Source organism: Macrobrachium nipponense, chromosome 41 (genome assembly GCF_015104395.2).
Source record: "Macrobrachium nipponense isolate FS-2020 chromosome 41, ASM1510439v2, whole genome shotgun sequence".
Lineage (NCBI taxonomy): Eukaryota > Metazoa > Arthropoda > Malacostraca > Decapoda > Palaemonidae > Macrobrachium > Macrobrachium nipponense.
In genome coordinates, this window is record NC_061102.1 from 43,144,898 (window position 1) to 43,157,284 (window position 12,387).

The 12,387-nt window shown below is 35.1% G+C and overlaps 2 protein-coding genes across 6 annotated transcripts in view; both read right to left on the bottom strand.

Annotated features, from left to right (window-relative positions):
• LOC135212733 (tyrosine-protein kinase TXK-like) overlaps window positions 1-12,387 on the bottom strand; it is a 479,073-nt gene that overhangs the window by 465,035 nt on the left and 1,651 nt on the right. For all 5 annotated transcript variants that reach the window (XM_064246443.1, XM_064246445.1, XM_064246442.1 and 2 more), the window contains exon 2: window positions 9,339-10,828. In XM_064246443.1, the coding sequence (XP_064102513.1) occupies window positions 9,339-10,377 (1,039 nt within the window). In that variant the 5' untranslated portion in view covers window positions 10,378-10,828. The remainder of the gene's footprint in view (window positions 1-9,338; window positions 10,829-12,387) is intronic.
• The window catches only part of LOC135212735 (cytoplasmic tyrosine-protein kinase BMX-like), a 197,641-nt gene that overhangs the window by 30,366 nt on the left and 154,888 nt on the right, over window positions 1-12,387 (bottom strand). The window lies entirely within an intron of this gene.

Below are 12,387 nucleotides of genomic sequence, written 5' to 3' on the forward strand. Positions count from 1 at the left end.
ATATATAATGTATATATATAGATATAATATAGATAATATAATATTAATTTAAGGTATAGATTATAGATATAGATATATATAATATATAATCTATATCTATATATTATATATACAATATAATATTGTATCAAACTTTACAATCGCCAGTTTCCATGACAAATAGTTAGATTTAAACTACATAAAACTGACGGACTCGCATCTTTATTGTGAGTTTATAATTTACTGGCAATACATAAAACTCTCTCTCTCTCTCTCTCTCTCTCTCTCTCTCTCTCTCTCTCTCTCTCTCGTCTCTCTCTCATCTCTCTCTCTCTCTCTCTCTCTCTCTCTCTCTCTCCAGAGCAGACACCCACAAAACCTGACAAAATTCGTGAACACTTCATATCCAGTTCCAACTAGATATGCAGATCAATCGCAATCCCATTGAAACACGAGATTTGGAAGAAAGGTCAAGCGCAAACCATAAAAAAAGTAAAAAACTTACAACGATCCAACAAACTGAAGGATTCAGAATCGATTCTTGTACATATAAGCTCACAAATCACCGGGAGCACTGACTTTACAACGGGCACTCGCTGCCTATGCAATATAAATTACAGTTCATGCAACATGCAAGGAAGGCGCTGAGCTAGAAAATATAAAGTTATGTAGATGACTGACACTGACGAGCCACTGGCGCAGATTTTCTCCTGTTTACTGATTAGTAGTGCGAACTTAATACTATATTCATTAATACCCACTCACATATTTACACGTACGTAAGTACACACATTTATACATACATTCAAACACATTTATATATATATATATATATATATATATATCATATAATATATATATATATATCTAGTATATTCACGCTCGTCATATCATATAGATATGTACACTTAAGGACTAACATACATACGTGTACACACATATTCACGCACGGAGACAAGATATCATTTATAGCGTTATATATATATATATATATATATATATATATATATATATATATATATATATATATTACTAGTATTACAGCTCAATGTGATTGTGAAAACTTCACCGTCAAACACGGCTATCCGTAAACCTCCTCCAACCAATACCCAAATGCCCCCTTTGACTCGGTCTCTGAGAATTCGGTCCTGGGGACAGTCTTCAAGATAATTACATTTGCGTTGCTGTCGATCCCAAGTCGCAGAGACGGAGAGGCGCGAACGAAGCTGTCCTTTGCCATCCCTCTTTGTAATTGCCCTCACAATATTCTCTTTGGAATATCACTGTCCTCTATTCTTTAATAGCGAATTGTGCCACAACAGACATTTTCGGCTAACAAGGGTATGAATGAAGGCAGAATTTTATTTTCATGGACCTCTACAACTGTCACTGTGAAAACAGTGTATCCCAATGATTGTTTCTAAAGCAGAGACAATGAAAGCTCTAAGGGATCTAGAGCTGACGTGTAAATTTGGGTAAATCCCTCCACATCGTTAAAAAAAAAAAACAAGTACGAAATGCGTCGAAGCTTCTTCCGCGGAATCGAGTTTCCTGTACAGAGTAAAATCAGACGCCCAATCATGGCTAAATTTAATATTAAATGGAATAAAAATTACCAAGGCTAGAGGGCTACAATTTGGTATATTTGATGACTGGAGGGTTGATGATCAACATACATTAGCAGTTTTTAAGAATTGAGGGCGGACAGAAAAAGTAAAGACAAAGTGCGGATAAGCAAAATAAATAAATAAATAAATAAATAAATAAATAAATAAATATGTAAAATAAAAAAACACATCTCAATGGTTTTCTTTTACATAAAACTAAAAACATGATGGCACATAAGATGTTACAGAGTAATTTTTATTTAATGTGAATACTTAGTTCTTTTCCAGTGAACCAAACACACTTAGACGAGGAGCCAAAAACTTCTGCTACCTCAGTGTATCTGGTGGATGAGTCTTTACCCTACACAGGAACCTGACCCTACCTAAGAATTCACAAGAGCACCAAAGTTTCTAACCTCCTAACCATCCAAGTAAAATTCCCTTTGCTGGTCAAAACCCTCTTGAATAACAACTGCTTCATTGGAGAGACCAGAGTTTTGACGCGTCTCTGGTGATTTGTGAAAACATATGAATGTTTACACTACTAGAGCTGTTTCACATGCATGCATACGCACGTGTGTATGCATGAAGTTATGTAGATGGCCAGACAGATAAAATGCTACAATCCAACGTTAATTTTCAAACGTTCCCTTCTGTAAATATATTAATATATTAATAAAGATAAAAGCGATCCGCTTGTATACTTATGCTCACAAACACACATACATAAATATAATATTAGGGATGTGCCCAAGTATCAGTATCAGTGGTATAGGCTAGTTTTTGTGGTATCGGTATCGGTGAATTTCTGGCTGATATCAGCCGGTACTTTTGTCATTAGTATAGGAATTTAAAACCCATCTAGGCTCCATAAACTGTACAGGCAGTTCCCGGTTTACAACGGGAGTTCCGTTCTTGAGACGCATCGTAAGCAGGAACATCATCGAAAATCGTCACAAAACCTAAGAAAATCTTACTTTTAATGCTTTGGTTTTATTGAACACTATGTAAATTGCATTTTTATTGTGTTTTTCATAAAAAAAACTTCAAATATTGATTATTTTGCCCATTTGGAGTTATATTTCTTCCGTCAGACCAGCGCCGTAAGTGCCCCAACCCTGGAACAAGCATCGTAAACCTGGAAATATTTTCTGAGGAATATAATTGAAATGGGTCGTAACCTTAGAACGTTGTAAGCCGAAACCATCGTCAAATGGGAGAGGCATATCATTGTATACAGGTTCATTGTTTATCTTTTTAAAACAAATGGTATCTTAATACTGTACAGTGTATTTAACAATTTATTAGTGCAATTCTAATTTTAATTAACTATGGTTGAGTCTATCTCTATTAGCAATGAGTCATTGCCTTTCTGTTGGAGTTGCATACTGTTTCAACAAGTGCAATACAGGTATGGTATAAGTGAAAGTTGCAATGAGTTACTGGACTGCTACTGCTGCAGCTTGGAATTAGACACGTGCAGTCTATAAATAGCCTATTATATGACCTTTCAACTTTTGAACCTTTAATATACGATAACCAGAGAACAACAATGATTATAGTAACAATATATATTCTCCTAAATAACAGTAATATGGAGGTAACAGGTATTGGTATCGGTGCATTGCTATATAATATATATATACTATAATTATATATATATATATATATATATTATAATATATATATATATGTATATATATATATATGATATATATATATATAATATATAATATAATATATATATAGTTATATATATATGTATATATAACAATAGTTTAATATATATATATATATATATATTATCTATATATGTGTATATATAACATATATATATCACACACCACATATATATATATATATATATATATATGTATATATATATATATGTATAATAATAACAATATATATATTATATATGTAATATAACAATAATATATATATATATATATATATATATATATATTATATATAAATATATGGCTTTTGTTAACCTTTTATTTTAGATTTGTGAGTATCATTAGGGAACGAATACTAATAGTCCAATACTAATAGTCCCCTAAAATATATATACATACCTATTTATACTCAGCGCAGAAATTCTTAGATTACCTTTGGAAAAACAAGAAGTTAAAAATTAAAAATGACAACTTGATCCCAAGATATCAGCAGAGAAAAGGAATGGAAGAAACGTTTTGGAACAGCCTTTGAAGGTGAAAAGGTATGTGCATTTTTTCAATACAAATCGAATGATCAGAGAAACAAAACCGCAAATACCGTGTTCCCTGGGGACTTTAAAAAGGGCTGATTAGCTATTTGAAAGTTGAAGTTATTGCGTATCATTTCAATGTCCAAAACTGACGCCTCGTGATTAAAATTATTTTTTCTGAGAATTTTCTATTAGCCATTATTTTCTGTCTCGATTTGTGCACCTGGCAAGAAACTGGAAAGAAACAGGATAACAACATCATACATCTAGAGCCTTTATCAATTTTTTCTAACATATTTTGTTCAAGTGTTGCTCGTCATGTAATTCAATCACAGTGATATAAAAATGTGTTGGTAAATCTGGGCTGAGGTCAGTGCCCATAAGAATGCCGATGTTCTCTTTGAAAACTGAAATTGTACACGTAATATACGTGAAGTTAATTAAAAATGGATAAACTGAACGTTACTTTTAATTAAGAAAATTGTAAAAGGGTTGTCACGCCAAAATGCTTCCGACTTGTTTACAGAAACGAGTTTCATTCCCGAATTTTCAAAGCACGCATCAATAATTGTGGCTAAACTAACTCTGAAGCCGTTACGAGGAATATTCTATATACAATGAAATTAGCCGTAACACGTGAATTTGCATGTTATATATATATATATATATATATATATATATATATATATATATATATAGATATATACACACACACACACAACCACACATATATATATATATATGTGTGTGTGTGTGTGTGTATAATATATATATATTATTATAATATATATATATATATTATATATATATTATATATATATATATATAATTATTTTATATTATTATATATATCTTACTTTTTTAATACTTCTGGTTGCTTTCAACAAACCAATATAATTTGGTGTCAGTGAATTTTTCAATGACCGCAATATTTCTTTGTTACCTTTATGTGTTTATAAAGCCAGTAAGTTCCTTAGTACCGCAAACTGACGAAGACTCAATAAAGCTCTCCTTCATTGAAATTTGGGATACATTTAAATGTTGAAGAGGTGTTTCGTGCATATTTTATAGGGACTGGTGCTCAAATATGACTAGAAATCTTGAAAAAAGTTGATCTTTAGTGAATCTCCCATCGAGTACTTCGTTGTCATGGCAACTCATTCCCGAAGTTCCATAGTAATATATTGATTCCATTTTTCTACATTATTTTGCTAAAAATTGTCATTACTTTGACCATCACACTTTTATTTACATATTTCAAATGGCAATTACGTAATCAAAAACATTTCCAAGTAAATACGTCCAAAAAAACGAATCATTCTTTCTTGTCATATCAGTCGCTGAAATTACATACTTCCGCAGCCTAACGAATTTTTGGGTTGCTATTTCATTTTTTTTAATTAACCGGACATGACCGATAGTATGGAATTCTTCGGTTCAGAGCATTATTTTCACATTCATGATTTCAATAACCATAGATTTTCATTCACTGAATGCAGTTATTGGCAATCACAGTTTTCACACTGTTTGTTAATGAAATTTGACGGAGAAACTTATTAAGATTCCTTTTTTAATGTTACGCCCATTTATACTTTTTGGTCCGCTTTAGGCGGTCCTTTACTGAAGAATACCTTTAGTTTTCCTTAAAATCTCCTGCCATGAAATGACCGTCAGGGTAATCTGTGAAAGTGAATTTGACTGCACATCATTTCAACCTCTCGTCTTTCCCTCATTCTTTAGCAGACTATTGTTTGTCTAAAGTGGACTATTCTATTAGAACTAGATAGAATTTTCAGGAACGAAGTTCCTTGAATGAACATTAACTTCACCTTTGTCAAATTTAATGTTAAAAAAGTAGGAGACGCCACTTTAACACTTGGATACTGTATCCCTTTTGTTTCTTCTCTCTCCCCCGTAGATGCAAACTACAACAGCAGTTGACTACCGACTAGGCACACACAAAGGTATAGAGGATTGTAAGGAACGGTCCAAATCGTCCCTACTGGTCCTGAGGAACGAACGCCGATCGTTCTGAACGCAAGAGAGAGAAATAAATAAATAAATAAAAAATTTTTAACGTGATGCAAGACTAGAGAGCATCACAAAAGTAAGTGTGATAAAAAAAAGTATTTTCTCACTTCAGAATACCTTGAGTCACGCTAAGCTAAAATATAGTCCAAATAAAACTCAAAAAATAGAGGTGATAAAGAATCCTAATCGCAGTAATCAAAGAGACAGTGTCTATAATGCGACGAATCACGGTGATTCAACAAATGGCAGTTGATGCGCCAGAAGCCTCTCTCTCATTGGAGCAGAATCAAACGAGACCTCCTCCGCCAAAGACCTACGGTAATATGGATATGCAACGGCTCTCCGCTTAAAAACAAATGCCGCTATTTCTGCGGCACTGCTCCTCAAGGCTCCTTGCATAGTCACATCCAGCGTGCGATTTATGTGGCCAAGACTCGGCATTGCAAACTTTACTCATAAAAACCATTCGCTTAATGATCGAAGTAAAGCAATAACTCGTTTTCACGACGTCTAAAAGAACTTTTTTTGGGATTTATAAACAACTGAGATGGCACTTTCCATACTGACTCAAAATCCTTTCACTTTTTTTTGTGGGCGGTTTTGCAGCTTTTCTCTAGTGTCTCTCTCCTTAAATACACACACTCTTTAACCCTTTTCCCTTTTGTGGACTAACTCCAGAAATGGTTTTCTTTTAGGTTTTCAGCTATTAATTTGGGATAAGGGTGCTTCCTCCATGAACTTTGCCCTGCCTACTAACCACTTCAGTCGACCAATTAATTATCCGGTACATGATTATTTGCGCTGATAATTTATACACACACACACACACACACACACACACACACAAATACACACACATATATATATATATATATATATATCATATATATGCGAATGTGTGAGTGCGCGCGCGCATTCAAATCAATTACCCTTTACGTTTCATATAGTAAAATCGAATCTGCACTCCCATGCTTATTATGTATGGACTTCTGATTAAAGCAGAAAAAAAAAAAAAAAAAAAAAAAAATTCGTTAATCAAGTCATACAATATAGTAAGGATTACTGTACGGCACAGGGGAGTTTTTCCATCGTCTGACTATGACCGGAAAAAAAACTAGTAAGATCTAATAGACTAACAGCCGCTTTTTAAACCTATTTATTAATGTGCATTTTTACGTATGGGGGCCTGTACTCAAGAATTAACCATTAGTACTATTGCTTTCTTCAAACAAAATTTCAGAAAACGAAACGAACCTTCAATGAGATCCCTCTTGAACCAGGACGCGTTGAATAGGTCGAAGATCTAATGAAAAAGATTCATTGACATATCTCTTCTGTCAATGAGTGAGATCGAAACAAGACAGTTAAATCAGCCTTCAAACGGGGCCTCCATTGCCATGACCTTTCGCCATTCATGAACGAACCCGAAAAAGAACGTGAAAATGATGAACTTTCACAAAGAAACTGACAAAAACAATATGAAAACAATACAGCTTCTACTAATGTATGAATGGGCCAAGATAATGTTTTCGACCTTGATGGTTCTCCCAAGTAGGTACCATCCCATAACATTCTGAGGAGGAGGAGGAGGAGGATTCTCTCGTGAGATAACAGATAGCCTTCGTTGTCAGACATGATTAACAAAGGAGTTGAATTTTCAGGCTTTCCCAATGCGTCACAAAGCACTGTTTCACTGCGCTACTCGGGAAAGTCTCTACATTTTTTTATCTTCAATTAACGCAGTGGATAAAAAAAACACAATGTTTATTATAATCACCGACATCGGGGAAGTCATTGCACAATTATTACTATGCAGTAACTGCAAGCCATTCAAAAGCAATAATTAACTTTGTCAAATACTTAGAATACAATAATAAACAATATCAGCTGTAAACGGAACCTTCTCGTTTACTCTTCAAACTTATATTCACGTGAAATTGAAAAAGTTATGCCTTCTAAAAATGACAACCAATAAACACATTTATTCGCATCGGATAAAAATTTTAATTTTCAATATTTAGCAAGTGATTAAATGGGGAAACCTCTCCAAACATCTCCCATTAATCTAAGGAGACAAATCACATCAAATTAATAATCGAGTTATAAAATATACAACGCGTCTCAACAAAGGATCAGAGGCCATGGCCAAGGCCACACAACAATAGAATTACGCAAAAACCGGGACGGGTCTTTATAAGTAAACACTGTTATAATAAGACGCACGTCTGTCAGTGTCCATGAAAACAACTGCTTCAGTTTTGATTCCTCACCCACAAAAATTCCCTTGAGATCCATGAATTTCATTCCCTTCAACGAGTTATTCAACTGATTACCTATTTCATTCCCTTTAACGAGTTATTCAACTGATTACCTATTTCATTCCCTTTAAGGAGTTATTCAACTGTTTACAATGAAATAAAATAAAAAGCGACTAAATCACAGAGGAATGTTTTAAAAAACAGTACTGCCACAATCACATAAATAAATGCACAAACGTACACAAAGACACTATACTTGCGTTTCTTCTTTCTAAAATTACCTTTCACCCACTAAACCCAGCATAACCATAACTCGTTTTAGTAAGGTCGTAGATAGTTCATATAATTATACCAGGCTTCTGAAGTAAATTAAACTAAGTTTTGCTAAACACTTGAAGATAATACTCCTGTAACTCTCAGAGGCTAAAAATGAAAAATTATTTCATAGTGATGCAAAAAAGGGAAACATTTTAATATGAAAATAACAAATTGAATTCCTTGATTTCACTGATACGGCAGTCATCTAGAGTTGAAGGCGAAGAAGTTTAGTAGAACGAATCACCTCTCACCTGAGAAGTAAGGTGATATTTTCGCTTCACAGGGCCAATTATAACTTCGGTTTCAAGGCGAAATAATAATAGCTTCAGATATTCCATGACTAAAATAGAGAATTTCTTTATATTCTTTCTTTAATGCTGACTTTGAACACAAGAAGCGAAGAAAGTTAGTTTTGATAAGCTGGTTATACTGCTTTCTATTGGGTATAAATTTTGATTGGCTAACTTCCTTTGCTCTACATAGGGGCATTATATTAACACTTTTCCCTATGGAAAGTTTAGATACTGACCATCTTAAATAAAGAGAAAATCTTTATTATTGTACGATGATAACGGGGATGTGCCATTTAAGACTAGCTAAATGTAAAAAATAATTAGCATATACAAAATTTCTTTAGGAATAAAAAGTAAAATTTTGGTCAAGGACACTGCAGCAACCCAGAAGACAACTTTCTGTCCTTTTAATTATTTATATAACCTGTCAGGAATCGTATAGAATAATAGTTAACTGCAAAATGTAAAACATTCTAAAGTTCAAAAAATGTTGTATTTTGCCGTATGCAAGTCTCTCTCTCTCTCTCTCTCTCTCTCTCTCTCTCTCTCTCTCTCTCTCTCTCTCTCTCTCTCTCTCGAAAGGAGAATAGTGCGACTAAACTTTATATCACGATTAATATTTGTCAGACATAATCATACTTACAAGAAGAGGCGACTTTCAGCAGGGCCTTGTAGAAGCGAGCAATCAGAATGCCCACGCTGCAAGGGTTCTGGCACAAGCACCCACAGCAGGTGCTGGGCGGCTCCCTCGGTCGCCACCTAGGAGGATACCCCATAGCAGGCGGTGGTAAGGAAGGCGGCAAAGGCGGTGGCACCACCGGGGCATACAACCGGGGCATTGCGCTGCCACACTCACCCACTGTAACAGCCTCGTCCAGTCCTCTTTCTAGGGACCCCACAGTTTGTTTGAGAGCTTCAGGCTGATGCTGGATGAAAAATGGATTCTGGTGCAGCTGGTTCAGGACTCGCTGGTTTTGGTGCACCGGTTGGTCGCCAAAACATGGCACTAAAACTGGTTGATGCTGCTGCTGCGTCTGCTGCCGCTGGGCACGGCGTCCGACGACCCGTCCGGCAGGTATGCCAACGGAAGAGGAATAGGTATCAGCAGGTGCCACGCTATAGCTCCGCCGGACTCTTCTGGTGCTGGGTGCCATGCTGGCACTCCTTCCTATTTTCCGGCAGTGGGTGGAGGGGATGATAGGGGGCGTGGAAGGCGAGAGGCCGTGGATCATGTAAGATCCCATGTAAGATCCCCGGCTGAGCGCTGAAACGCAAGACGACGACCGAGACAAAGCCGTACCCCGACGTCCGCCATGCTGCGTCAGATTGAAGAAGGCTTCTGACCCTGAGGCGGCGCAGCTGTTGTTCCTGACGTGAACTGTAACGAGAGGAGGGTCGGCCCCTCTTTGACCCTCATCCAAAGACTGCGACAGAGGGTCTAGCGTGCCCCAGGTGGCCGGAGCCACGGTGGATATCCTCCTTCGTATGGTCCCACTAACGGCGCGACAGGTGATGGTGGCACTTCTGGCGGGTCTCTTGAAAGGTCTAGGGGGCAGGCGGGGGGGAGTTTCTGGACCAAAATGCCACGTGGTGTTAGCAGTGTCTCTCGTCGACACGAGTGACACTGGGTGCATCATGCGAGATGTGCCCCAACCCATGGCGTCGCCAATGTAGTCAGACATTGGTGACTGAATGAATGGGTCACTCCGGAGTCAGTGGAGAAATGAGCTATACATGGTGAGAGTTAATGTGACATAGGTGACAGTCATGCAGACAACTGCGGCAAAGTTTATTACACATCGGTGATAGTCATTCACGTATTGCTGGCAGAACTCACAAACTCAAAATCGGTTAGGACGCATTTAGAATGTTCACACCACGAGAACTAAATCATCTATTTTTATTCATATATAGCTCAGTCTTCAGTTCATCGCACACTCGGTTTTCAATACAAATCACAATTCAGCAATACTTGAAATTTTGCCAATTTCCACTTACCAACGAGCCAATTCACCGTCAGGTCTTCACATATGCACTATAATTAATTTCTAATTATAACCGTATGTGATGAAACAATTCTGTATCACATATAAGACGATATTTGACCTAGTCTCAATATGATATCTATGAAATCTATGAGAAATATCACAGAAGAAATGCAAAAGTTAGAAACTATATGTATCATTGGTGCCTTAACCTTAAAAATAAATAAAAATTGTATAAATATATAAAACCTAAACAATTTACAAATAATATACAAAAACCCACATAAATACACATAACCGGAGAAAGTAACGTCATAAAAATGCTATTTACAAATATGCATCAAATTATATCAATTAAATCTCGCTGCCACAAAATAACCACACAGCCACATCATTCAACGTTTTATTTTTTTTTTTCAACCACAAATTGCAAAATAAAATTCATCACCCAAGAAAAAGAATGACATTATGTCGTCCAAAAAACTACATTACCTAGAAAAGAGTGGATACAGAACGAAGTTGTCTTTTAGTGGTATATATTCAGATACCAGATATATATCTGACAATAAAAAAAATCAAAATACGTCAAAAATTAATTTACAGCAAAAATTTACCGACAACCTACTTCAATCAGATAATTGCATAATAAGAATGAAAAATTCAAAATGATAACCTGATACCGACAACGATTAGGATGTCAATTTGGTTTTACGTTTATTTCCACTAAGAAAACATTTTTTTGTAAAAGAAACATAGAAATATATAACACATTCAGTTTTAGACATTAGTTCAAAGTATATGAACAATCAAAAGGCCTCATCTAAAACAAGTTATGTAAAAAGAAATCAACAACATATGGGATATATCAAGTTGCAACCTTTATGAGAATACGATAAAATCCAGGAAGGTATCGAAACAGGAAGGGTGGTGTGCAAAATAAGATAAAGAACAATGGTGTATAACAAATGTAAGATGAAAACATCTCGTGTATCCTGATTCGTTTTCAGCCAACTTCGCATTATCGAAAATTATCTTTTAATCACACTTTAAAAGGAAAGTGAGCTATGAATACAGAGTGATATTAATGTGTTCCATAAACATAATTTTTCTTATTGTAATTAAAAGATATGAAGCACTGAATAAAGAAAGAAATAAATATCAAAAGTGTTGTGACATACGTGAAATACCAAACAATATTATCCAAACAAAAATACTATTAAGAGCTGTAGAAATTTAAAGGCAAAAGAATACAACTGCTAAAATATTATTCAATAAACATAAAAAAGCATATAAAATTAGACAAAGAAGACTGAAAGCAATATTTCATGGAAAATGCAATGAATAAAATAGAAAAACTGTAAGTATCATCTTCCAAATTCTCTTCGATGAATTGATACACAATTTCTAAGTAGGACGATCGTTTAAGTATATTTATCCATAATATGACAGAAAACTTCGTTATTTATGTATATAAATGGAATATGAAAGAATCTGTACGAATTCTGGAAATCAAGAACTTGAAGAATGCATTTGTACGAATTTCGGAAATTTGCAAATAAGACGAATGAGCTTAGCTGAAACCATGAGAATGAATTTGTACTAATTTTGCAAATTTGAATTAAACGAATGAGCTTAGTCGATATCATGTGCATGAACTTGTATGAATTTTGGAAAATTCAGAAATAAAACGAATGAGCTTCTCTGAAA